General features: G+C 44.5%; 1 protein-coding gene and 1 long non-coding RNA gene across 4 annotated transcripts in view; one reads left to right on the top strand and one right to left on the bottom strand.

The window, feature by feature from the left end:
- The window catches only part of LOC115202133 (melatonin receptor type 1A-A-like), a 71,156-nt gene that overhangs the window by 25,687 nt on the left and 17,920 nt on the right, over window positions 1-27,549 (top strand). Inside the window, exon 1 of one of the 2 annotated variants that reach the window (XM_029766054.1) lies at window positions 8,311-8,411. The exons of the other annotated variant lie outside the window; for it this stretch is intronic. Coding sequence (XP_029621914.1) covers window positions 8,330-8,411 — 82 coding nt within the window. The 5' untranslated portion in view covers window positions 8,311-8,329. Of the gene's footprint in view, window positions 1-8,310; window positions 8,412-27,549 lie in introns of those variants that run through there. 2 annotated transcript variants of the gene reach the window in all.
- LOC115202134 (uncharacterized) lies at window positions 3,639-8,106 on the bottom strand. 2 transcript variants are annotated; one of them, XR_003879916.1, is made up of 6 exons: window positions 8,001-8,106; window positions 4,727-4,834; window positions 4,453-4,617; window positions 4,241-4,344; window positions 4,031-4,139; window positions 3,639-3,871 (listed from the first exon to the last, which is right to left on the bottom strand). It is a non-coding gene; the product is annotated as an uncharacterized LOC115202134 (long non-coding RNA). The 2 variants fall into 2 exon arrangements; XR_003879917.1 differs by having other exon boundaries at window positions 4,260-4,344.

Below are 27,549 nucleotides of genomic sequence, written 5' to 3'. Positions count from 1 at the left end.
AATTTAAAAGTAACAGTCAGCATCTGCTGTGGCCACCAGCTGCATTAAGTACTGCAGTGCATCTCCTCATCATGAACTGGACCAGATTTTCCAGTTCTTGCTGTGAGATGTTACCCCACTCTTCCACCAAGGCACCTGCAAGTTCCCGGACATTTCTGGGGTGGAATGGCCCTTGCCCTCACCCTCCGATCCAACAGGTCCCAGACGTGCTCAATGGGATTGCGATCCGGGCTCTTCGCTGGCCATGGCAGAACACTGACATTGCTGTCTTGCAGGAAATCATGCACAGAACGAGCAGTATGGCTGGTGGCATTGTCATGCTGGAGGGTCATGTCAGGATGAGCCTGCAGGAAGGGTACCACATGAGGGAGGAGGATGTCTTCCCTGTAACGCACAGCCTTGAGATTACCTGCAATGACAACAAGCTCAGTCCGATGATGCTGTGACACACCGCCCCAGACCATGACGGACCCTCCACCTCCAAATCGATCCCACTCCAGAGTACTGGCCTCGGCGTAACGCACAGTCCTTCGATGATAAACACGAATCCGACCATCACCTCTAGTGAGACAAAACCGTTACTCGTCAGTGAAGAGTAATTTTTGCCAGTCCTGTCTGGTCCAGCGACCATGGGTTTGTGCCCATCAGCGACGTTGTACCTGGTGATGTCTGGTGAGGACCTGCCTTACAACAGGCCTACAAGCCCTCAGTCCAGCCTCTCTCAGCCTATTGAGGACAGTCTGAGCACTGATGGAGGGATTGTGCGTTCCTGGTGTAACTCGAACAGTTGTTGTTGCCATCCTGTACCTGTCCCGCAGGTGTGATGTTCGGATGTACCGATCCTGTGCAGGTGTTGTTACACATGGTCTGCCACTGTGAGGACGATCAGCTGTCCGTCCTGTCTCCCTGTAGCACTGTCTTAGGCGTCTCACAGTACTGACATTGCAATTTATTGCCCTGGCCACATCTGCAGTCCTTATGCCTCCTTGCAGCTTGCCTAAGGCACGTTCACGCAGGTGAGCAGGGACCCTGGGCATCTTTCTTTTGGTGTTTTTCAGAGTCAGCAGAAAGGCCTCTTTAGTGTCCTAAGTTTTCATAACTGTGACCTTAATTGCCTACCATCTGTAAGCTGTTAGTGCCTTCAAGACCGTTCCACAGATGCATGTTCATTAATTGTTTATGGTTCATTGAACATGGATGGGATACATGTTTAAACCCTTTACTATGAAGATCTGTGAAGTTATTTGGATTTTTACGAATTATCTTTGAACGACAGGGACATTTCTTTTTTTGCTGAGTTTAGATGAGAACTCTCTTGGTAGATAGTGTGGTCTACAGCTTATCATAAGGTACTCTTCCTCAGGTGAGCAATACCTCTAGACTTCTTTAATATTATACATCGCGCACAAGCTGTTGTTGACAAAAAGAGACACACCCCCAACCCTCGTCTTACCAGACGTGGCTTCTTCTCTCTTCTGCCAGTGCATTGGTAGATTAATCGTAAGTCATTAATTTTTATTTTCCAATCATTGCATGTTAGCAAGTAGAACGGATGGGTGTGGAAGTTCACGCTCGCCTACAAATTCTCAGAAGGCAGCCCGACCTGAGAGCTCTTTTCCTCTGTCTTTTCTTCCTGCAAATGACAGGGATTCTGGCCTGTTCCCGGGAAAGCACTATGTCCTTCTCGTCGGACTCATTAAAGGAAAAATCTTCCAGTTTGTGATGAGTAATCGCTGTTCTGTTGTCCAGAAGTTATTTTTGGTCATAAGAGACGGTAGCAGCAACATTATTTCTAAAATAAGTTAAAAAAAAAATTGGTTACAAACAACACAAAAAAACTAACAAAATAGCACAGTTGGTTAGGAGCATGTAAAACGTCAGCCATCCTCTTCGGCGCCATCTTATAATGCATATCATATCATATCGGCACCTACTTATCGTAATAATATCATACCTTGAGGTCCCTGGCAATTCCCATCCCTAGTTTATAGTATATTTAAGCATTACATTGTCATATGCTGTCAACAGTTTCTAATTCCCTGTCCAAACTGTCATAACAATATTAAGTTATCCAGTATTGACGGGGCAGAAGGCGTGGGAATAGAGTAAAATCATTTTGACTTGTAACAACATTTTTACTAAGAATCCTGGTTATTTTACATTGTTTAGCTCTCAAAGTGAGTTTAGACTTCCACCACTGGTTATCCATACCCTAAATCTTCCTTGCCTGTCTTGCCACAGAGACACTGATCTTTGGTTAGTTTAGCATTTTACCCACTAATGGTTAAGGTTAGGATAGGTGGATGGGAAGCTGATTCTAGATCTGTACCTGGGGAAACTTCACCTTGGACCACTTTCATTTTTTTAAATTTAGCAGATGCTCTTATCCAGAGCAACTTACAGTAGTGAATACATACATTTCATTTCATGCATATTTTTTTTTTTTTTTTTGTACTGGCCCCCCGTGGGAATCGAACCCACAACCCTGGCGTTGTACACACCATGCTGACGTTGCAAACACCATGCTCTACCAACTGAGCCACAGGGAAGGCGTAAACTTTCCTACAAAGGGATGCCTTCCTTTGGAAGAGAAGTCCCAGATGGCATCCCAAGCCGCGTCCTCAGAACATTTGCAGACCAGATGGCTGGAGTGTTTACGGACATATTCAATCTCTCAATATACCACTCTGTTGTCCCCAATTGCTTCAATATATCCACCATTTTTCCTGTACCTAAGGAAGCAAACGTAATTTAACTAAATGACTAACTCCCCGTAGCACTCACTTCTGTCATCATGAAGTGCTTTGAGAGTCTAGTTAAGGATCATATCACCTTCACCTTACCCGACATCCTAGAGCCACTACAATTCGCATACCTCCCAAACAGATCCATGGATGATGCAATCGCCATTACGCTGCCCTATCCCACCTGACTGCAGCTCAACCTTCAACACCATAGTGCTCTCCAAGCTCATTACTAAGCTCAGGCCTGTCATGCCAAATAATGTCCCCCTGCCAAAAAGTGTCACCGTCTGCGTCACAATGGGATCCCATAAACATTTAGCATCCGTTGCTATATCAACGGTATGATGACCTAATGATTCGAATTTTGGAGATCACTATAGCAGAAATGACATTCCTTTCAACAAGGCTGATTTCCGCGACAATTTCGCTGTTTAGAGTTTAGTTTAGCTAATAAAATGAAAACATTACTTTGAACTGCTTTTGTGTACCTTGTTAACATCACAACATGAAATCCATGTCTTAAACGTTGCTATGTTTTGGAAATGGCAAAGAAAACGTGTAATCTGCTTGACACTTTCAAGTTACTTACCTTACAGATTACGAAGGCAGCTAATTTCCACTCCATTCATATGCAAATCCGTTTGATTCATACACTGGCTTGTCTGGCTGTCATGTTTTTATTTTAAACTGCCCTTCACTTATCTACACTGAAATAATATCATTTCACTAGTCCTCTATTATGATTAATTTTTTCTATCTCGCATAGCTCATTAGTACTCCATGGTGGTTGAATATATGTAGGTCCTAGTATACAACAATGAATAATGTGGAACAAATAAATACCATCAAAGGATAACTTACAATAATGAACACCTTGTGAAACAGCTGTGAACAAACCTGGCAATATTTTAGATTTTAATACATCAACTTTTATATTTTTTTTGTACAATTGGGTCATTCATTTATTTTCAGATTTTTTTGCACACGTACATGACAATCATAGACTAAAATACTGAATTCTGGTTTGGGGAATATTGAGGAGGTGGTTGCTGTGTGGGTGGGAGGTTCTGCCTGTCACTTGTTCTCCACAGCAGCCATGTCTGGGTGTTGGGCAGAACCCCTAGGTTCTGGAGAACAGGAGCAAAGTTAAAGGGAACAGGGTAGGAGACAGACGTAAACAAGCAAACACACAGGTTACACTTTACTGTGAGAAAATGTGATGGATTAGTGCATTGTTATAAATGGGAGATATGTACTTTTCAACACTTTTGGAAGGTATAGCCTACCTCAAGCTGGTCCACCTCCGACTCCAAGCACAGAGAATCAGACTGATCCAAACTCACTGGTTCTAGTGAATGGGATACCTCCTCGAGGGGCTTGGTACAGTCGATGGTCCTAAAGTCATTTGGAGAGGTAAATTGAAGAGCTTTATTTTTATAAGCTCAGCATAACTACCGTTTCTTGCTTCCTCAAATGTCAACCAAAGCTTAATATACTTTGTCTATTGGACTTCACCGAAGTGTATGGCGTCAGTGCTTTCAGTGGTCGACCATCAAACTCCTCCAACTGGAGAAGATTGTTGGCTTCCACCGAGGTAAACCTAGGAAGACAAAGAAAAATATCAGTGTTATAAGGAAGCTTAAACTAGCTTCAGGTTATTTTGTGTGCAAATGCAAATAGTTATTATCTGAGATTTTTTTATATTCACCTTAAAAGATGGTGACCCCAGCTAGGAGCGGTTTTCCAGGTCTCGCCTTCCTTTTGTCCTTCTTCCAAACCAAGTAATTAGCCCAAATGTCATAGCAGTTGGTCTCCTTGATTCTGCTCCGATAGCTCTTCTGTTTCTCCTGCGCCTTTCGAGGTTCAGTCTTACCTTGATTGATAACAGGAGTAAATGAAATTAGATTTCATATTACAAATACATTTCTTACATATCTCTTGGAGGGACAGAAAATAAATTAATAGCAGACAATCATTTTTACCTGGTCAAAAACATCCACATCCTTCTCAGTCCGTGCCTAAAGGTGGTCCTCGAAGGCGTTCTGATCTGGTTCGACAACTTCCACCACATCAGGTGGGGGTTCAGTGATCTGACAGTATGTTATATAAACATAGCAACAGACAAACAGCAACACTAAGTCAATCACAAATTTGAAAGACCACAGTACAGTGGGGGGAATAAGTATTTGATCCCCTGCTGATTTTGTACGTTTGCCCACTTACAAAGAAATGATCAGTCTATAATTTTAATGGTAGGTTTATATGAACAGTGAGAGACAGAATAACAAAAAAAAAATCCAGAAAAACGCATGTCAAAAATGTTCAAAAATGATTTCCATTTTAATGAGGGAAATAAGTATTTGACCCCTCTGCAAAACATGACTTAGTACTTGGTGGGAAAACCCTTGTTGGCAATCACAGAGGTCAGACGTTTCTTGTAGTTGGCCACCAGATTTGCACACACCTCAGGAGGGATTTTTTCCCACTCCTCTTTGCAGATCTTCTCCAAGTCATTAAGGTTTCGAGGCTGACGTTTGGCAACTCGAACGTTCAGCTCCCTCCACAGATTTTCTATGGGATTAAGGTCTGGAGACTGGCTAGGCCACTCCAGGACCTTAATGTGCTTCTTCTTGAGCTACTCCTTTGTTGCCTTGGCCGTGTGTTTTGGGTCATTGTCATGCTGGAATACCCATCCACGACCCATTTTCAATGCCCTGGCTGAGGGAAGGAGGTTCTCACCCAAGATTTGACAGTACATGGCCCCGTCAAATGATGCGGTGAAGTTGTCCTGTCCCCTGAGCAGAAAAACACCCCCAAAGCATAATGTTTCCACGTCCATGTTTGACGGTGATGGTGTTCTTGGGGTCATAGGCAGCATTCCTCCTCCTCCAAACACGGCGAGTTGAGAGCCAAAGAGCTCCATTTTGGTCTCATCTGACCACAACACTTTCACCAGTTGTCCTCTGAATCATTCAGATGTTCATTGGCAAACTTCAGATGGGCATGTATATGTATTCTTGAGCAGGGGGACGTTGCGGGCGCTGCAGGATTTCAGTCCTTCACGGCGTAGTGTGTTACCAATTGTTTTCTTGGTGACAATGGTCCCAGCTGCCTTGAGATCATTGACAAGATCCTCCCGTGTAGTTCTGGGCTGATTCCTCACTGTTCTCATGATCATTGCAACCCCACGAGGTGAGATCTTGCATGGAGCCCCAGGCCGAGGGATATTGACAGTTCTTTTGTGTTTCTTCCATTTGCGAATAATCGCACCAAATGTTGTCACCTTCTCACCAAGCTGCTTGGCGATGGTCTTGTAGCCCATTCCAGCCTTGTGTAGGTCTACAATCTTGTCCCTGACATCCTTGGAGAGCTCTTTGGTCTTGGCCATAGTGGAGAGTTTGGAATCTGATTGATTGATTGCTTCTGTGGATATGTGTCTTTTTTACAGGTAACAAGCTGCGGTTAGGAGCACTTCCTTTAAGAGTGTGCTCCTAATCTCAGCTCGTTACCTGTATAAAAGACACCTGGGAGCCAGAAATCTTTCTGATTGAGAGGGGGTCAAATACTTATTTCCCTCATTAACCTCTCTAGGGCAGGCGGGACGAAATCATCCCACCTACGTAACAGCCAGTTGAATCCTGTGGCGCGATTTTCAAATACCTTAGAAATGCTATTACTTCAATTTCTCAAACATATGACTATTTTACAGCTATTTAAAGACAAGACTCTCGTTAATCTAACCACACTGTCCGATTTCAAAAAGGCTTTACAACGAAAGCAAAACATTAGATTATGTCAGCAGAGTACCCAGCCAGAAATAATCAGACACCCATTTTTCAAGCTAGCATATAATGTCACAAAAACCCAGAAGACAGCTAAATGCAGCACTAACCTTTGATGATCTTCATCAGATGACACACCTAGGACATTATGTTATACAATACATGCATGTTTTGTTCAATGAAGTTCATATTTATATCAAAAACCAGCTTTTTACATTAGCATGTGACGTTCAGAACTAGCATACCCCCGCAAACTTCCGATGAATTTACTAACAATTTACTAAATTACTCACGATAAACGTTCACAAAAAGCATAACAATTATTTTAAGAATTATAGATACAGAACTCCTCTATGCACTCGATATGTCCGATTTTAAAATAGCTTTTCGGTGAAAGCACATTTTGCAATATTCTAAGTAGATAGCCCGGCATCACAGGGCTAGCTATTTAGACACCCAGCAAGTTTAGCACTCACCAAAGTCAGATTTACTATTAGAAAAGTTTGATTACCTTTCCTGTTCTTCGTCAGAATGCACTCCCAGGACTGCTACTTCAATAACAAATGTAGGTTTGGTCCAAAATAATCCATATTTATGTTCCAACAGCGACGTTTTGTTTGTGCGTTCAAGACACTATCCCAATGGTAAATAACGGTCACGTGCACGGCGCATTTTGTGACAAAAGATTTCTAAATATTTCATTACCGTACTTCGAAGCATGTCAACCGCTGTTTAAAATCTATTTTTATGCCATTTTTCTCGTAAAAAAGCGATAATATTCCGACCGGGAATCTGCAATTAGGTAAACAGCCGAAAGAAAATACAGCACGGGGTCGAATCGGGCACGCGCCTAATTCCTTTGTCCTCTGATCGGCCACTTGGCAAAGGCGATAATGTGTTTCAGCCAGAGGCTGCCTCGTCATCGTTCAACTTTTTCCCGGGCTCTGAGAGCCTATGGAAGCCGTAGGAAGTGTCACGTTACAGCTAAGATCCCCAATCTTCAATAAACAGAGACAAGAAGAACGACTCCTTGTCAGACAGGCCACTTCCTGCATGAAATCTTCTCAGGTTTTTGCCTGCCATATGAGTTCTGTTATACTCACAGACACCATTCAAACAGTTTTAGAAACTTTAGGGTGTTTTCTATCCAAAGCCAATAATTATATGCATATTCTAGTTACTGGGCAGGAGTAGTAACCAGATTAAATCGGGTACGTTTTTTATCCGGCCGTGTAAATACTGCCCCCTACCCCCAACAGGTTAAAATGCAAATCAATTTATAACATTTTTGACATGCGTTTTTCTGGATATTTTTGTTGTTATTCTGTCTCTCACTGTTCAAATAAACCTACCATTAAAATTATAGACTGATCCTTTCTTTATCAGTGGGCAAACATACAAAATCAGCAGGGGATCAAAAAAAATGTTCCCCCACTGTATATACAATAATTGTATATAAAATTGCATTGTTTACCTCAGTCAACAGCTGCTGCTCCTGTCCATACTCGGTGGAGGCCTGGATGCTGTTGTTGTGTGCAAAGAGAATTACCTTCAGGTTGTTCTCTCACCCTTCCTGATACCAATCAAGGCTGTCTTGAAAGTCTGGTTGGTCCATTCATCAAACCTGGAGGAGGGAGTAGGAAAGTGATATCTATTTACAATGTAAGATATTGAAATACGTCTGATTATGTACCATGGAAAAACTAAAACAAATTGTACAAAATAAATAAAACAAACCATTGGTGACAGAATATAACTTTTTACATCCGTACCTTGTTCCAGAATTCATGACCTCGGTCACTCATGATGACCTCAGGAGAGCCGTGGGTGTTGAAGATGTCCATCATAGCCTTGGAGGTGGCCTCGCCAGTCTCGTCCTTGATGGGTATCATACAAAACAAAATCTATTTTTGGGTCCAAGCACCCTTTTTAATGGGTTACAGAAGGGAATTTAGAGTTAAGCACGTACTCTTCCTTTACTAACCTTAATGGGTATCGCCTCCACCCACTTGGTAAAGTGATCGGTCACCGTCAGAAACCAGCTGTTGCCATTCCTGGATTTCGTGAAGGGTCCGATGAGGTCCACCCCTAACATTTAAAGTGTTAGAGGGAAGATTACTTTATTCTTACCGGTATCTGTGTCATACAGTATGCAGATTTTCATATTTGTAAGGATACTGACACTCACACACACATTCTATAATATTAAACTCTGCTGTGGTCAAATAAAGCAACCATTACTAAACAACTTATCAGGACAAAATTTGAATTGGGACACTTACCGATCATGTGCCAAGGTGAAACAACTTTGATAGGGCTTCAACTCCGGTGCCACATTCTTCGCCTTCTCAAACTTCTGGCAGGCTAGACAGGGTACTGACCTTCAAGCAATAAGTGACAAATTGAAACATTGGGGCTCTCTGATATGACATTTATTGAAATCATAATAATTTCAGATATACTAGAATGTGATTGATAAACAAAAGGTTATTTCACTTACCCAGCTGTCCACCTCCTTGACAATTCCCCGTCAGAAGAAGCGTAGGTTGATTTTGGCAATCATGCTCTTCACTCCGAAATGGCCAGAATGCTTCTTGGTCAGTACAGCCTCTTTCTCCTTAGCAAAAATCACCTTCCTATATGGCTGGCCATCCTTCCCCCGTAGGTACATGTGATTGCCTAACAAGTTGGAAGATAAATACTCTAGTCTAAGTACATTTGTACTGCTGCCTTTCGTTCTCTCTTTCTCTCTCTCTCTCTGTCTTCCACTCTCTTCGCACCTCTCTCTACCCTCTCTCAATTTTATCCTTTCTTTCTTCCTCTCCCCCCTCTCTCTCTGTCTGTCTAGCGAAGACGCCTAGTTTGGAATGACCATAATTGCTTACACCTATCCATTTGATTGATCAGGTTTAACTTATAGCTAGACACCTCATATGACAGACATATAACTGGAGTCAATGGAATGGTATCAACCACACCACGTGTTTGATACCATTCCATTTACTCCATTCCAGACATTATTATGAGCCATCGTCCCCTCAGCAGCCTCCACTGAACTATAGGTATAGCTAGCAACATGTAGATGACCAACTAGCTAGATGAAAAATGGTTGTTGAAAAATGTTTGTACATAGCTAAATCCGTCCACTTACCTAATAGAAGTGAACTGCTTAATGTCTGAATGTTGCGCCTCTTGTCTAGATCAGTGGTGCCTTCATAGTACTTCGCCTAGTTGGAAAGATAAAAGAAAATCTCCTTGAGGGATGCCATTGAAATGCAAGCTACATTCAAACAGAAAGCTACAATAACAGTTACAGTAGCTAGCTAACATTAGCTAAATAAAACTAGCTGGCTAGCTGACTTGGCAGACTGAGGTAAATAAGTTGCTAGCAATGTCAATCTAAAAACATCATAAATTATTTATTCCTATTTAACAATATTTTCTTATATGAAGACAAATAAATGGTAAATTAAGAGTGTTCTACTAGAACTGCCCACACCCTCCTTCCTTCGCGAGCTCTACGAGGTAAAATAGAGCCAAGCAACCAGCATAGCAACGGACGCTTTGGTTCATTTCGTAATCCGGTAAGAATTTTGTTCTAGCAACAACCCTTGCAACAGAAGCTATAACCTATCGAATCCCATTGTGATGCAGGGGGGGGACACTTTTTGGCAGGGGAACACTATTTGGCATACCAGGCCCTGAGTCTGAACCCCTCCCTGTGCAACTGGGTCTTGGACTTCCTGTCGGGCCGACCCCAAGTGGTGAAGGTAGGCAACAACGCTTCCGCCACGCTGATCCTCAACACGGGGGCACCTCAGGGTGCATGCTCAGTCCCCTCCTATAGCCCCTGTTCACCCATGACTGTGCGGCCACGCGCATCTCCAGCTCAATCATCAAGTTTGCTGACGACACAACAGTGGTAAGCCTGATTACCAACAACATGAGACAGCCTACAGGTGAGAGCCCAACACATCATTGGGGGCACACTGACTGCCCTCCAGGATATCTACAGCACCCGGTGTCACAGGAAGGCCAAGAAGATCATCAAGGACCTCAGCCACCCGAGCCACAGCCTGTTCACCACACTACCATCTAAAAGGCAGAAACAGTACAGGTGCATCAAAAATGGGACTGAGAGACTGATTAACAGTCTGATGGCCTGGAGATGGAAGCTGTTTAACAGTCACCACTAGTCGGCCTTCGCCCAGTACAGTGCCCTGAACCTTATTCAATGTTAATAGCCCTATGTACTTTAATCATGTTTAATAAGGTTTACATACTGTTTTACCCATTTTAGATGTATATACTGTATTCTAGTCATGGCTTATCCTAATATAAAAGGTGTGTACTGCTGTACACTCCTTTTATATTAATATAATGTCTATAGACACCAATATAATATATTGTATATTCTGGACTCTGACATTTCTCATTCTGATATTTCTTCATTTCTTTCTTTTCACTTTTTGGATTATGTGTGTATTGTTTTGCATTGCTGGGTATTACTGCTGCACTGTTGGAGCTAGAAACACAAGCATTTCGCTTCACTTGCGATAACATCTGTGTACGCGACCAATAAACATTGATTTGATGTACAATCCATGTTCTGAGTCTCAGTGTTCTAAGTTCCCATTGCACACGTGTGGCATGAGTTGGAGTGCTAATCTCAATGTCCTGACTAAATTCCAAACCTGGCCCTCAGTTTCCAATGGGCTCATTCAACCTCTCTACTCTCTATTCCTGTCGTATTTGTAAATGAGAATGTGCTCTTAATGAACTTAATTTCCTAGCTCCCCTAGTAGCTGACCGGTTCTACTGCTACTCTTCATTTCAGTCCTGGGCCCAGATTCACAAAACACTTCTTACACAAAAACTTAAGAAATAAGAAGTTCATAAGTTAGTTCGTTAGTGCAATTCCTCAACAATTTCATAAGATTGAATGATTGTATCAGGAACTTCTCAACAATGTTTGTTGCTTGGCAACCATTTTAGCTAGCTAGCTATCTAGCTAGCAATGACAACTATCTAGCAATCTTGTTAGAATATTTATTACTAAGATTACTGTTCTAAAACATGTTCTTGGGTTTAAAATAACCAATACTGAAAATTTCAGATGACGTTTGTGAGTGAATTAAACATGTTCAATTGCTTTCTTGAGCTTTTTCTCTCACTGCCCTGAGTTTAAGACAAAGGGTTTAGCTATCTTGGAATTAAGAACATTTCCAATAACTTTATTTTCAAGAATCAAATTTATTCTTAACTTTTTGCTTAAGGAGAAACATAAGAAATAGCGCAAGATAATTTCCAATAAACTTTTTGAGGAAAAGCAACTTTGCTTAACTTTCTTAAGTATAGTTAAGGAAAAAATGGCAGTTAAGAAGAAATTTCGTAAGAAAGTTTTGTGAATCTAGGCCCTGGACCTGTCTAGGCCCTGGACCTGTATACCGGAGTATGTAGTTAATTACTTGCATCAGGTGTATTAGTACTGTCCTAGAACGCATACCCTGTGGTTCCCCCCAGGACCTTGATTGAAAAGCCCTGCTCATTACTCTAGAATCTGGAGGCACCTTTTGACTTCACACCATGCCATGTGAAGATTCAAAGGGGGTGGAGCTCCACTAGTATAGGATGTGTGTGTATTCAGCCCAGACTCAGTTGAGCTGTATCAACAGACTGAGAATGATTAATTCATAATTTATCTGGTTTAGCTCTCTCTGCACACTCCCAAACTGCAACGCTCAGCTCCGTCTCCCAAGTCTCTGCTGGTGGTGTGTGTGTGTGTGTGTGTGTGAGGCTGCTGTTTCCCTGGAACATTCTGCCCAATCCTGTTTGCTAAGTTTTTGCCTGCTGGTATGTTTCTAATCACCACCCAAGAGTTGTCCGTGTTTTCAAACTTTGAACTCTCTAAGACCTAAAGACTTGTGCTGTGGGTCCCTGAGGTAAAAGCTCAGCAGGCTAAAACACTGTTGTGGCATGCAGGATATTGGTGCTCGAACCCAGTCAGTCGGTCAAATAGGGGGGTATGTGCGTGAGTCAGTGTGTGGCTCTCTTTTCAGTTTGTGTGTGTATCTCTGTCGTGTGTGTGCGTGTGTGTGAGGCTGCTGTTTCCCTGGAACATTCTGCCCAATCCTGTTTGCTAAGTTTCTGCCTGCTGGTATGTTTCTAATCACCACCCAAGAGTTGTCCGTGTTTTCAAACTTTGAATTCTCTAAGACCTGAAGACTTGTGCTGTAGGTCCCTGAGGTAAAAGCTCAGCAGGCTAAAACACTGTTGTGGCATGCAGGATATTGGTGCTCGAACCCAGTCAGTCGGTCAAATAGGGGGGTATGTGCATGAGTCAGTGTGTGGCTCTCTTTTCAGTTTGTGTGTGTATCTCTGTTGTGTGTGTATCTCTTTCTCCACTGTGTGTGTATTTCTGTCTCCACTGTGTGTATGTGTGTGTGTGTGTGTGTGTGTGTGTGTGTGTGTGTGTGTGTGTGTGTGTGTGTGTGTGCCTGTATCTCTCCAGTGTGTATCTCTGTATCTTCACTGTGTGTATATCTCTGTCTCCAGTGTGCATATCTCTGTCTCCAGTGTGTGTCTGTGTGTATCTCTTTCTCCAGTGTGTGTGTGTGTGTGTGTGTGTGTGTGTGTGTGTGTGTGTGTGCCTCTCTCCAGTGTGTGTCTAAGCACTCTTCAATGTTTCACATTGTTCACAAAAGTTCCAAGATGGTGTAGCAGTGCAGACGTGGTTTGACGTTCTCCCATGTACATTTTTGTATTTTGTCTTTTTTTGTATATATTTAAATGTATTTTCAATCTCTTTTCCATTTTTAAATTAAATATACCTTCCGGTAACCCGCCTCACCCAATGTGATACGGATCCGCTATTTTTAGACCTTATAGCCAGAACCTCCATCAGGAGCTTGTCACGCCCTGACCTTAGAGATCTTATTTATTCTCTATGTTTGGTTAGGTCAGGGTGTGACTCGGGTGGGAATATCTATGTTTTCTATTTCTTTGTTTTTGAGCCGAGTGTGGTTCCCAATAAGAGGCAGCTGTCTATCGTTGGCTCTGATTGGGAATCATACTTAGGCAGCCTGTTTTCCACCTGAGTTTTGTGGGAGGTTATTTTCTGTTTAGCGAATGTGCCTGACGGAACTGTGCGTTTTGCCTTTTGTTATTTTGTTTGAGTGTTTCTTGAAAATAAATGTCATGAACACTTACCACGCTGCGCTTTGGTCCACTTCTCTTTCCAACGACAACAGTTACAGAGCTAGCCATCAGAATCGAATCAGCTAATTAGTCATTGTCAGCCACTGCTAGCGGCCTTTACCTTCTGCACAGACACCAGCCGCTTTTAGCCTGGATAATACTTGCTAGCCTGCCAGTATCAGACTGTTTTCTCCACTACAACACCGGATTCCTGCAGTAAGCCCTGGACCATTACTCCTGATCATCACAGCTAGCTAGCTGCCACCGAGTGGCACAACCCCGAAGCTAGCTCTGAGCCAGGCCTGCTCAGTGATCAGTCTGTTACACAGCTGATGCCTCCCCGACTCTAGCCCAACACGGCTAGAATCCACTACTCCAGCGTATCCTTGCCGTAAGCTCTGGACCTTTGCAACAGATCATCGCTGCTACCGAGTGGCTATAGCGGCTAATGCCCCTGCCCTGAAGCTAGCACCAGTTAGCCGCGAGCCAGACGCATCTCCCGGCTAGCAAACAAAATTACTACAACTACAATACCTCTTTCGCCAACTGGCCTGGACCCTTTGTCGACACGGCGCCCCGCCATACCACCACGACTGGTCTGCCGACGTAACTCCATCCGCTGTGCCCTCAACCGGACATCGGAGCAGATGCTTTTACTAGCTCCGGCCTGCTAACGCTAGCAAGCGTGTCTCCCGCTTGCTAGCGTAGTAACAACTACCCCGGCTTCCCTTTTTCATCTATTGCTGTTCACTGGACCCTATGATCACTTGGCTACATAGCTGATGCCTGCTGGACTGTTCATTAATCACAGTACTCCATTTTGTTTATTTATTTTTTAAATATAATTTTTTTTTAATTCTGTCGGCCCCAGCCTCGAACTCAGGCCCTGTGTGTAGTTAACTGACCATCTCTGCCCATTCATCGCCATTTTACCTGTTGTCTTAGCTGATTAGCTGTTGTCTTACCCATCATTACCCATCTGTTCCGGAATTCCAAATTGAGCAGCAGCTGCTGAAAAATGAGCTCCTACAAATATTGAAATTTACATGGTTTTTAGAGTGAAGTACATCGGAAAAAATCAAAAGAAAACTGCAAGACTGAATAGGAGAAAAAACAAGCAACAAACAAAGAAGATAGGCTTTTGAAAAAAGTTACTATTTTTCATAAAATTGTAGTTATCTTAGCTAGCTGAATTGTTTACCAGTTGCTAAGCAGTTGCTAGGGACTCTAACGAAGAATAACAAAGAATATCTAGTTAACAGAAGAAAAGAAAGAGAAAATCAGGACAGAAGAAAAAGGATATCAAAGTGAAACAGTTCTCTAAAGACACAAGAGACAATAATACAAGAAACAACACTTCTGTAGCTTGTCAACTATGTGTCTGTCTATCCCTGTTCTCTCCCCTCTGCACAGGCCATACAAACGCTTCACACTGCGTGGCCGCTGCCACTCTAACCTGGTGGTCCCAGCGCGCACGACCCACGTGGAGTTCCAGGTCTCCGGCAGCCTCTGGAACTGCCGGTCTGCGGCCAACAAGGCTGAGTTCATCTCAGTCTATGCTACCCTCCAGTCCCTAGACTTCCTGGCGCTGACGGAAACATGGATTACCACAGATAACACTGCTACTCCTACTGCTCTCTCCTCGTCTGCCCACGTATTCTCGCATACCCCTAGAGCATCGAGCCAGCGGGGTGGTGGCACTGGAATCCTCATCTCTCCCAAGTGGACATTCTCTCTTTCTCCCCTGACCCATCTGTCTATCTCCTCATTTGAATTCCATGCTGTCACAGTTACCAGCCCTTTCAAGCTTAACATCCTTATCATTTATCGCCCTCCAGGTTCCCTTGGAGAGTTCATCAATGAGCTTGACGCCTTGATAAGTTCCTTTCCTGAGGATGGCTCACCTCTCACAGTTCTGGGTGACTTTAACCTCCCCACGTCTACCTTTGACTCATTCCTCTCTGCCTCCTTCTTTCCACTCCTCTCCTCTTTTGACCTCACCCTCTCACCTTCCCCCCCTACTCACAAGGCAGGCAATACGCTTGACCTCATCTTTACTAGATGCTGTTCTTTCACTAATCTCATTGCAACTCCCCTCCAAATCTCCACTACCTTGTATCCTTTTCCCTCTCGCTCTCATCCAACACTTCTCACTCTGCCCCTACTCGGATGGTATTGCGCCGTCCCAACCTTCGCTCTCTCTCTCCCGCTACTCTCTCCTCTTCCATCCTATCATCTCTTCCCTCTGCTCAAACCTTCTCCAACCTATCTCCTGATTCTGCCTCCTCAACCCTCCTCTCCTCCCTTTCTGCATCCTTTGATTTTCTCTGTCCCCTATCCTCCAGGCCGGCTCGGTCCTCCCCTCCTGCTCCGTGGCTTGACGACTCACTGCGAGGTCACAGAACAGGGCTCCGGGCAGCCGAGCGGAAATGGAGGAAAACTCGCCTCCCTGCGGACCTGGCATCCTTTCACTCCCTCCTCTCTACATGCTCCTCTTCTGTCTCTGCGGCTAAAGCCACTTTCTACCACTCTAAATTCCAAGCATCTGCCACTAACCCTAGGAAGCTCTTTGCTACCTTCTCCTCCCTCCTGAATCCTCCTCCCTCTCTGCGGATGACTTCGTCAACCATTTTGAAAAGAAGGTTGATGATATCCGATCCTCGTTTGCTAAGTCAAACGACACCGCTGGTCCTGCTCACACTGCCCTACCCTGTGCTTTGACCTCTTTCTCCCCTCTCTCTCCAGATTAAATCTCGCGTCTTGTGACGGCCGGCCGCCCAACAACCTGCCCACTTGACCCTATCCCCTCCTCTCTTCTCCAGACCATTTCCGGAGACCTTCTCCCCTACCTCACCTCGCTCATCAACTCATCCTTGACCGCTGGCTACGTCCCTTCCGTCTTCAAGAGAGCGAGAGTTGCACCCCTTCTGAAAAAACCTACACTCGATCCCTCCCATGTCAACAACTACAGACCAGTATCCCTTCTTTCTTTTCTCTCCAAAACTCTTGAACGTGCCATCCTTGGCCAGCTCTCCTGCTATCTCTCTCAGAATGACCTTCTTGATCCTAATCAGTCAGGTTTCAAGACTGGGCATTCAACTGAGACTGCTCTTCTCTGTGTCACGGAGGCTCTCCGCACTGCTAAAGCTAACTCTCTCTCCTCTGCTCTCATCCTTCTAGACCTATCTGCTGCCTTTGATAGTGTAAACCATCAGATCCTCCTCTCCACCCTCTCCGAGTTGGGCATCTCCGGCGCGGCCAACGCTTGGATTGCGTCCTACCTGACAGGTCGCTCCTACCAGGTGGCGTGGCGAGAATCTGTCTCCGCACCACGCGCTCTCACCACTGGTGTCCCCCAGGGCTCTGTTCTAGGCCCTCTCCTATTCTCGCTATACACCAAGTCACTTGGCTCTGTCATATCCTCACATGGTCCCTCCTATCATTGCTATGCAGACAACACACAATTAATCTTCTCCTTTCCCCCTTCTGATAACCAGGCGGCGAATCGCATCTCTGCATGTCTGGCAGACATATCAGTGTGGATGACGGATCACCACCTCAAGCTGAACCTCGGCAAGACGGAGCTGCTCTTCCTCCCGGGGAAGGACTGCCCGTTCCATGATCTCGCCATCACGGTTGACAACTCCCTTGTGTCCTCCTCCCAGAGTGCTAAGAACCTTGGCGTGATCCTGGACAACACCCTGTCGTTCTCCACTAACATCAAGGCGGTGACCCGATCCTGTAGGTTCATGCTCTACAACATTCGCAGAGTACGACCCTGCCTCACACAGGAAGCGACACAGGTCCTAATCCAGGCACTTGTCATCTCCCGTCTGGATTACTGCAACTCGCTGTTGGCTGGGCTCCCTGCCTGTGCCATCAAACCCCTACAACTCATCCAGAACGCCGCAGCCCGTCTGGTGTTCAACCTTCCCAAGTTCTCTCATGTCACCCCGCTCCTCCGCTCTCTCCACTGGCTTCCAGTTGAAGCTCGCATCCGCTACAAGACCATGGTGCTTGCCTACGGAGCTGTGAGGGGAACGGCACCTCCATACCTTCAGGCTCTGATCAGGCCCTACACCCAAACAAGGGCACTGCGTTCATCCACCTCTGGCCTGCTGGCCCCCCTACCTCTGAGGAAGCACGGTTCCCGCTCAGCCCAGTCCAAACTGTTCGCTGCTCTGGCACCCCAATGGTGGAACAAGCTCCCTCACGACGCCAGGACAGCGGAGTCAATCACCACCTTCCGGAGACACCTGAAACCCCACCTCTTTAAGGAATACCTGGGATAGGATAAAGTAATCCTTCTAACCCCCCCCTTAAAAGATTTAGATGCACTATTGTAAAGTGGTTGTTCCACTGGATATCATAAGGTGAATGCACCAATTTGTAAGTCGCTCTGGATAAGAGCGTCTGCTAAATGACTTAAATGTAATGTAAAATGTATTGTCTTAGCTAGCTCTCCCAATCAACACCTGTGATTGCTTTATGCTTTGCTTTATGTCTCTCTCAAGTGTCAACATGCCTTGTATCCTGTTTTTTAGGATAGTTATCACTGTTTTACTTTACTGCGGAGCCCCAGTCCCATTCAACATGCCTCAGATACCTCCTTTGTCCCACCTCCCACACGCCGTGACCTCACCCAGCATAACTAGCGCGTCCAGAGATGCAACCTCTCTTATCATCACTCAATGCCTGGGTTTACCTCCACTTCACCCGCACCCCACCACACCCGTCTGTACATTATACCCTGAATCTATTCTACCACGCCCAGAAATCTGTTCCTTTTATTCTCTGTCCCCAATGAACTAGAAGACCAGTTTTGATATCCTTTAGCCGTACCCTCATCCTACTCCTCCTCTGGTGATGTGGAGGTTAACCCAGGCCCTGCGTGTCCCCAGGCACTCATTTGTTTTCTTCTGTAACTGAAAAAGCATTCTCCCTTGCACACTCTGCCAACCCTGATGTCCTTGCCATGTCTGAATCCTGGCTTAGGAAGGCCACCAAAAATTCGACAACATTTACTGTCAAGATAGAACTGCCGAAGGGGGAGGAGTTAGCCTGCAAAGTTCTGTCATACTTTCCAGGTCTATGCCCAAACAGTTCGAGCTTCTAATTTAAAAAATTAATCTCTCCAGAAATAAGTCTCTCACTGTTGCTGCCTGTTATAGACCCCCCTCAGCTCCCAGCTGTACCCTGGACACCATATGTGAATTGATTGCCCCCCATCTATCTTCAGAGTTTGTTCTGTTAGGTGACCTAAACTGGGATTTGCTTAACACCCCGGCAGTCCTACAATCTAAGCTAGATGCCCTCAATCTCACACAAATGATCAACGAACCCACCATGTACAACCATAAATCCGTAAACATGGGCACCCTCATAGATATTATCCTGACCAACTCGCCCTCCAAATACACCTCTGCTGTTTTCAATCATGATTTCAGCGATCATTGCCTAATTGCCTGCATCCGCTATGGGTCCGCGGTCAAACGACCACCCCTCATCACTGTCAAACGCTCCCTAAAACACTTCTGCCAGCAGGCCTCTCTAATCAACCTGGCCCGGGTATCCTGGAAGGATATTGACCTCATTCCGCCAGTCGAGGATGCCTGGTCGTTCTTTAAAAGTAATTTCCTCACCATCTTAAATAGGCATGCACTAAGAACAGATATAGCCCTTGCTTACCTCCAGACCTGACTGTCCTCGACCAGCACAAAAACATCCTGTGGCGGACTGCACTGGCATTGAATAGTCCCCGTGATATGCAACTTTTCAGGGAAGTCAGGAACCAACAAACGCAGCCAGGAAAGCAAAAGCTAGCTTTTTCAAACAGAAATTTGCATCCTGTAGCTCTAACTCCAAAATGTTTTGGGACACTAAAGTCCATGGAGAATAAGAGCACCTCCTCCTAGCTGCCCAGTGCACTGAGGATAGGTAACACTGTCACCACTGATAAATCCACGATAATCGAGAATTTCAACACGCATTTGTCTACGGCTGGCGACGCTTTCCTCCTGGCTACCCCAACCCTGGCCAACAGCTCCGCACCCAACGCAGCTACTTGCCCAAGCCTCCCCAGCTTCTCCTTCACCCAAATCCAGATAGCAGATGTTCTGAAAGAGCTGCAAAAGCTGGACCCGTACAAATTAGCTGGGCTAGACAACCTGGACCCTCTCTTTCTAAATTAATCCACCGCAATTGTTGCAACTCCTATTACCAGTCTGTTCAACCTCTCTTTTGTATCGTCCGAGATCCCTAAAGATTGGAAAGCTGCTGCGGTCATCCCCCCTCTTCAAAGGGGGTGACACTCTAGACCCAAACTGTTACAGACCTATATCTACCCTGCCCTGCCTTTCTAAAGTCTTCGAAAGCCAAGTTAACAAACAGATCACTGACCATTTCGAATCCCATCGTACCTTCTCCGCTGTGCAATCCGGTTTCCAAGCTGGTCACGGGTGCACCTCAGCCACGCTCAAGGTACTAAACGATATCATAACTGCCATCGATAAAAGACAGTACTGTGCAGCCGTCTTCATCGACCTGGCCAAGGCTTTCGACTCTGTTAATCACCGTATTCTTATCGGCAGACTCAACAGCCTTGGTTTCTCAAATGACTGCCTCGCCTGGTTCACCAACTACTTCTCAGACAGAGTTCAGTGTGTGAAATCGTAGGGCCTGTTTTCCGGACCTCTGGCAGTCTCTATGGGGGTACCACTGGGTTCAATTCTCGGGCCGACTCTTCTCTGTATATATCAATGATGTCGCTCTTGCTGCGGGTGATTCCCTGATCCACCTCTATGCAGACGACACCATTCTGTATACATCTGGCCCTTTGGACATTGTGTTAACAAACCTCCAAACGAACTTCAATGCCACACAACACTCCTTCCGTGGCCTCCAACTGCTCTTAAATGCTGGTACAACTACATGCATGCTTTTCAACCGTTCGCTGCCCGCACTCGCCCGCCCGTCGAGCATCATGACTCTGGACGGTTCTGACTTAGAATATGTGGACATCTACAAATACCTAGGTGTCTGGCTAGACTGTAAACTCTCCTTCCAGACTCATATTAAACATCTCCAATGCAAAATAAAATCTAGAATCGGCTTCCTATTTTGCAACAAAGGCTCCTTTACACACGCCGCCAAACATACCCTCGTAAAACTGACTATCATACCGATCCTCGACTTCGGCGATGTCATTTATAAAATAGCCTCCAACACTCTACTCTGCAAACTGCATGCAGTTTATCACAGTGCCATCCATTTTGTCAGCAAAGCCCCATATACCACCCACCACTGCGACCTGTATGCTCTAGTCGGCTGGCCCTTGCTACCTATTCGTCGCCAGACCCACTGGCTCCAGGTCATCTATAAGTCTGTGCTAGGTAAAGCTCCCGACTTATCTCTGCTCACTGGTCACGATAACAACACCCACCCGTCGCACGCGCTCCAGCAGGTATATCTCACTGGTCATCCCCAAATCCAACACCTCCTTTGGCTGCCTTTCCTTCCAGTTCTCTGCTGCCAATGACTGGAACTAATTGCAAAAATCACTGCAGCTGGAGACTTATATTTCCCTCACTAACTTTAAACATGAGCTATCTGAGCAGCTAACCGATCGCTGCAGCCGTACATAGCCCATCTATAAATAGCCCATCCAATCTACCTACCTCATCCTCATATTGTTTTTATTTACTTTTCTGCTCTTTTGCACACCAGCATTTCTACTTGCACATCATCATCTGCACATCTATCACTCCAGTGTTAATTTGCTAAATTGTAATTACTTCGCTACTATGGCCTATTTATTGCCATACCTCCTAATATTTGCACACACTGTATATATACTTTTTTACTTTTGTGTTATTGACTGTACGCTTGTTTATTCCATGTGTAACTCTGTGTTGTTTGTGTCGCACTGCTTTGCTTTATCTTGGCCAGGTCGCAGTTGTAAATGAGAACTTGTTCTCAACTGGCCTACCTGGTTAAATAAAGTTGAAATTAAAAAAACATCTGTGTGTGTGCTCCCCCCAATCCCACTGTAGGCGAGATCACACAATGCAGTATAGAAACTAAAAGTGGCATCAAAAGTGCTGCACACGGCGTGCCACCAAATCGGGCAAATGTGTTTAAAAGTGAATACGGTACTGATACCGGGAGCCCGGATTCAATAGAAGAGTGATGAGTGGGGCTTTCTGAAAGCCTAACCCCACGTTTAGGCCTGGACCCAGTTATTCTCTGTCTCCTGCGAGGCAGCTCTTCAGGGTGGGAGGGGTGTCTTATTAGGGTTGTCGCGATACTCATAAGCATCGTGGCAAGGAAACAAAACATGAAGCGGATTTAATTTCTTAAGAAAAACAGTCCTAATGTTCACCTAGAGTCACATTTGTTTGTTTTGCAAGCTCCCGAATGGCGCAGTGGTGTAAGGCACTGCAGCTCAGTGCTTGAGGTGTCACTACAGACCCTGGTTCGATTCCAGGCTGTATCACAACTGGCCGTGATTGGGAGTCCCTTAGAGCGGTGCACAATGTCTCAGCGTCGAGCGGGTTAAGGTTTGGCCGGGGTAGGCCATCATTGTAAATAAGAATTTGTTCTTAACTGACTTGCCTAGTTAAATAAAAAGCTATAACACCCAAAATTTTACATAAATACGTTTTTTTATAGGATCATTCGTGTTTTCTTTTTTGCCATGCTGGTATTGTGACAACCCTAGCAATGTGTGGGTGTGGGGTGGGGATGAAATCTGGTAACAGAGAGAGAGAGAGTTTGTGCATGTCTGTCTATCACTGAGCTTGTGTGTTACTGTGTTGTGTGTAGACTGTGTGTGTGTCTAAGAGAAGTAACAATTTACTGATAAACATTTGAAACAGGACCAATGTGTAAGATATGAGTGCATCAGTCTGCGCGAACCAATCCAAATGAAATAGGCATAGGCAGGAAAACTGATTCAAATGTTAGGAATCGCCAGTTCACAAATTACTTTTACTCATATTGTTTTATTTCGAAAATACTTCTTATCCGTTGTGACTGAATTGATGAGTCCTCTTCTTCAGTTCAGTAGCCTATCAAACTTTTATGGATGTAACGGTGTATGACTGGGAGATAACAGCAGTGGGCGCGGGAGAGACAGCTGCTCTCTCTCTCTATTTCCCCATTTTTTTTTCTCGCCTTATTGCAATTATATGACATTAAGGAGGAAATCGAAGCCTATGCAGCCTGAATGGAGAATGTTTTAGGTACGAACCAGTCTGAGGGATACAACGTTATTGCCGGCTGCATACAATGCAGTTGGACGGTAAGATGACGCAAATCTAAATCACCGTCTGACGGCATTTTAGGCTAGGCCTATCCCTGTTCTAATTGTCTAATAGGCTAAATGTCACCTTCAGCATTTAGACACTTGTAAAATGGCTTTCGCAATGTCAAATCATAGGCTTTATAAGTTGAGTGACCATCAATGTAATATGCTGAGGCATTGACAGCTAAATGCGCTCGGAGTTGTGTAGCCTACTTGAGTGGATGCAACTCACATCGGACTGCTGATTGGGGTTTTCAATCATTCAGATTTTATTTAGATTGTTGTTCAGGTTCACCATAACAAATCGTTTTGGTAGTTTTGCTTTAAACAGTCAAGTGTATTTGGTCATTGTTACATGAACAGGGTAATTTCATAAAGAACAGCAATCACTTCGCATTCATTGGCTCTATAAAATTCAAAACGATCTAAACCATTCGCTTTCGAGATGGGGTAAAATCAAAAGATGCATTAAATAAATTGTATAAATGCCATGCTAATTTCTAAATATAAATATTGACATAGTACTAGCTCAAAAAAATTGTTATTTCAGAAAAAAATGTGTGGGGGAATAAAAGCATAAATTTCCCACTTTCTTAATCTGATAGTGGGGTGGTAGATGCTCAGTCTGCCCAATGGCTCAGCTCAGGTGCTTACACACACCATTGACATTGACACATACACACATACATACACATACACACATACATACACACCAACAGAGGTCCATTTAGCTAAGAGAAGTCACCTCAGACAGATCCAGCTCAGAGAGACCCAGCTCCTGAGCTCCCATCAGCATCAGATATTCATTTAAAATGGAAAATTAATGTGTTCATGCAACAACAACAAAAAGTTGCATCGAATCATGTCGCATCAATTCGTTCCCCTAATCAAACCGAATCGCATCGAATCGTTTCAAACTATAACATATCGTTCCTGTATTATATCGGAGCCCATGCATCTAGGTGCGTATTGAATCGTTCATCAAAGGAGAGATGCACATCCCTAGTGTGTGTGTAGTTGTGTTACTGTCTGTGTGTGTGTTGCTATGATTTAATCTGTTTTAGGGTGTGTTTATGTGTGCGTGAGAGAGAGAGAGAGAGAGAGACACAGAAATGGAAAGAGCGAGTGTGTGTGTGCCAGGGAAAGTGTGTGTGTGTGTTCTGTCAACCCCAATGTGTGGCTTATTTATTTTGTGTATTTTTTGGGCCTCTCGCCGAGCTGTCAGAGAAGTAATTACAGGAGTATCTGAGCTGTCTGGGATAGAGGGAGAGAGTGGTGGGAGGCAGGAGAACGGATGGGATCTACTCACTGTTGTGGAAAATAGGATTCATTTTAATGTTGAATTGATGATAGTGGGTCGTTTTTTAATATAGGGATTAATAAATGTGACTAAATGCTCAGAATTCCAGATAAGGTATTGGCACGACTTTGATGGTGAACATGTTGCATAAACATGTTCAGAGACTTGAAGGTTAGAGGAGGTCAGAGACCTGGCTGTGTGGTGCCAGGACAACAACCTCTCACTCAACGTGATCAATATCACGTGATCAAGGAGAAGATTTTGGACTACAGAAAAAGGAGGACTGAGCACGCCCCCATTCCCATCGACCGGGCTGTAGTGGAGCAGGTAAAGAGCTTCAAGTTCCTTGGTGTCCATCACCAACAAACTATCATGGTCCAAACAAACTAAGACAGTCGTGAAGAGGACACAACAAGTCATGGGTCCTCAGATCCTTAAAAAGGTTCTACAGCTGCACCATTGAGAGCATCCTGACTGGTTGCATCACTGCCTGGTATGGCAACTGCTCGGCCTCCGACCGCAAGGCACTACAAAGGGTAGTGCGTACGGCCCAGTACATCACTGGGACCAAGCTTCCTGCCATCCAGGACCTCTATACCAGGCGGTGTCAGAGGAAGGCCCTAAAAATTGTCAAAGACTCCAGCCACCCTAGTCATAGACTGTTGTTTCTACTACCGCATGGAAAGCGGTACCGGAGTGCCAAGTCTAGGTCCAGAAGGCTCCGTAACAGCTTCTACCACCAAGCCATAAGACTCCTGAACATCTAATCAAATGGCCACCCAGACGCATCTTTTATGCTGCTGCTACGTTGTTTATTATCTATGCATAGTCACTTTAACTCTACCTACATGTACATATTACCTCAATTATCTCGACTAACTGGTGACCCCACACATTGACTCTATACCGGTACCCCCTGTATATAGCCTTGCTATTGTTATTTTACTGCTGCTGTTGAATTATTTGTTACTTCTATTTTAAAAAATGTAGTTATCTATTTTTTACATAACACTTATTTTTCTTCAAACTGCATTGTTGGTTAAGGGCTTGTAAGTAAGCATTGCATTGTAAGGTCTACCTTTTGTATTCGGCGCATGTGACAGATAAAATTTGATTTAAACAGAATATTGTTGGGCCGGGTGACAGCTTATGCATTAACAGGTCCCTTACATACATGAAGGGACGTCGCGTGCGCCATCCGTATGGTTAGTGAGAAAGTCCATGTTGCAAATGTACCCTCCCTTACTAGACGTCCGACCACGTCCGATAAATCCGCGGACGGCGTCGGGCCGCTCGCGGGGGCCGGATCTTCCAGGAAGTCATCGAACGGAGTCTCTCGGACCTTCGGTTTCCGTTTAATTAAATGTTCAAATTTTGGTCATTTCCTTGCAGTCCCGGATTATTCCACGAGAGGGCGTATGGAATCATATTGCAAATGTAACATATATCACCAATCGCGACACGGCTTTTTCTCCTAAACGGAAGATAATTCGAAGACGAAACTCGGTCTGCGTGGGTTTGGCATAATGGGCAGTTGGCCCCGAACAGGATGGAGTCGAGGCCTCGACGCTTTTCGAGTTAAGGCTATTTTTCTGGGATTGAAAGTCAAAGAGGAAAATAGAGTGCTGATTTGACCGCTTCACATCAAACTACATGAGCCTACGGTGTCAGGAGAAAAGGAACCATGCATTTACCAATGTTCATTTCAGAGAAATTGTACAATGACACATTGGTGATATTCAACAACAAGAGGTTTTTTTTCCAAAAAAGTTACATATCCAGTTGCAGCGTGTTCAGATGAGTCCGTTAAGGCAGGTTTCGGAGCTCTGCGAGATTTCTGTGATTTTCTGTGATTTTCTGAAACAACACACACTTGTTCAACCCTCTGTAAATAAGTCAGTTCTTAACAGAAACACTTAAAACTCAATATTCTATAAGAGCCTAACGTTCAGATTCCTGTGTCAACCAGAAATGCCTTATAATGGTGTCATAGGGGCTGTTTTGAAGGGTTAAAAAGGTCAGATCTTTCCACAACTTCATATGTGTGACTAGGCAACCCTCATGAACTGTAAATCAGTCATTTATCCCATCAGATGTCAAAGAAAAGCTCTCTCAAACACACACACAGCAAGGACGGAGTGACACAGTGCGGTGCTTAAAGACACAAAGAGCCTGCAATGGCATTACCATTATCTCTAGGCTGAGACGAGTTCAATGAGACGCCCCGCTTGACCGTAGCTTGCTCGGTATGAGCGCAGTGACCGTGAGAAAACTAGGCCCAAAATGAGGCCTGCACCAATATGTCAAGGGCTTATGGGTGACAGTGAGAGAACCATTAGGGTTAGAAGCACAATTCAACCTCAGGAGCGTTCCTGAGGTCCTCCCGATCTGTGCAAGCCTAACCTTGACCCTGTGGCATTAACCCTTCACAGTGAAAAGAAGGTGTTTAGATCAAACTGTGTGCAATGACTTCTCTCCCCATAGGAATACATTGACAATTCTCCTAAATTCAACCTGAAGTCTACGTGGGTTATGAATGCCTTATGAACCTGTCTTCTATAACAATCCATCAGGCTACTGTGAGGTCTACCTGTGTCGATTCTAAGGTTCCTGGAGCAATCGGAAGTGGTTAAAAACAGCCAAGAGCTATTGTCATATGGTCAACATGCATATAGTGAAAATCACGCAACTCAACCATCTGTTATTCAGTCAATTCTTAAGGTAGAGACTTCATATTCAGGATTATGTTTATGTCTAACCCAAAGACAACGTGTGTTGAGTAAGAGCTTCCTGTGACAACCGGAAGTTGTTAAAAACAGCCAAGAGCTATTGTCATATGGTCAACCTGCATATAGTGAAAATCACGCAACTCAACCATCTGTTATTCAGTCAATTCTTAAGGTAGAGACTTCATATTCAGGATTCTGTTTATGTCTAACCCAAAGACAACGTGTGTTGAGTAAGAGCTTCCTGTGACAACCGGAAGTGGTTAAAAACAGCCAAGAGCTATTGTCATATAACCTGCACATAGTGAAAATCAAGCAACTCAACCCTATGTCATCCAGCCAATTCTTTAGGTAGAGACTTCATATTGAGGATTCTGTATATGCCTACCCCAAAGACAACGTGTGTCTATTCTTTTTGCAAAAAAAACAAAAACACACACACACAATTTGGCCATAGGGACATAGTGTGGGGCTTAGAGTCTTATACCGCCTTCAA

The sequence above is a fragment of the Salmo trutta genome, chromosome 11 (genome assembly GCF_901001165.1).
Source record: "Salmo trutta chromosome 11, fSalTru1.1, whole genome shotgun sequence".
Taxonomy (NCBI): domain Eukaryota; kingdom Metazoa; phylum Chordata; class Actinopteri; order Salmoniformes; family Salmonidae; genus Salmo; species Salmo trutta.
Note: the sequence above shows the minus strand (reverse complement) of the source record. Positions and strands in the feature narration are given on the sequence as shown.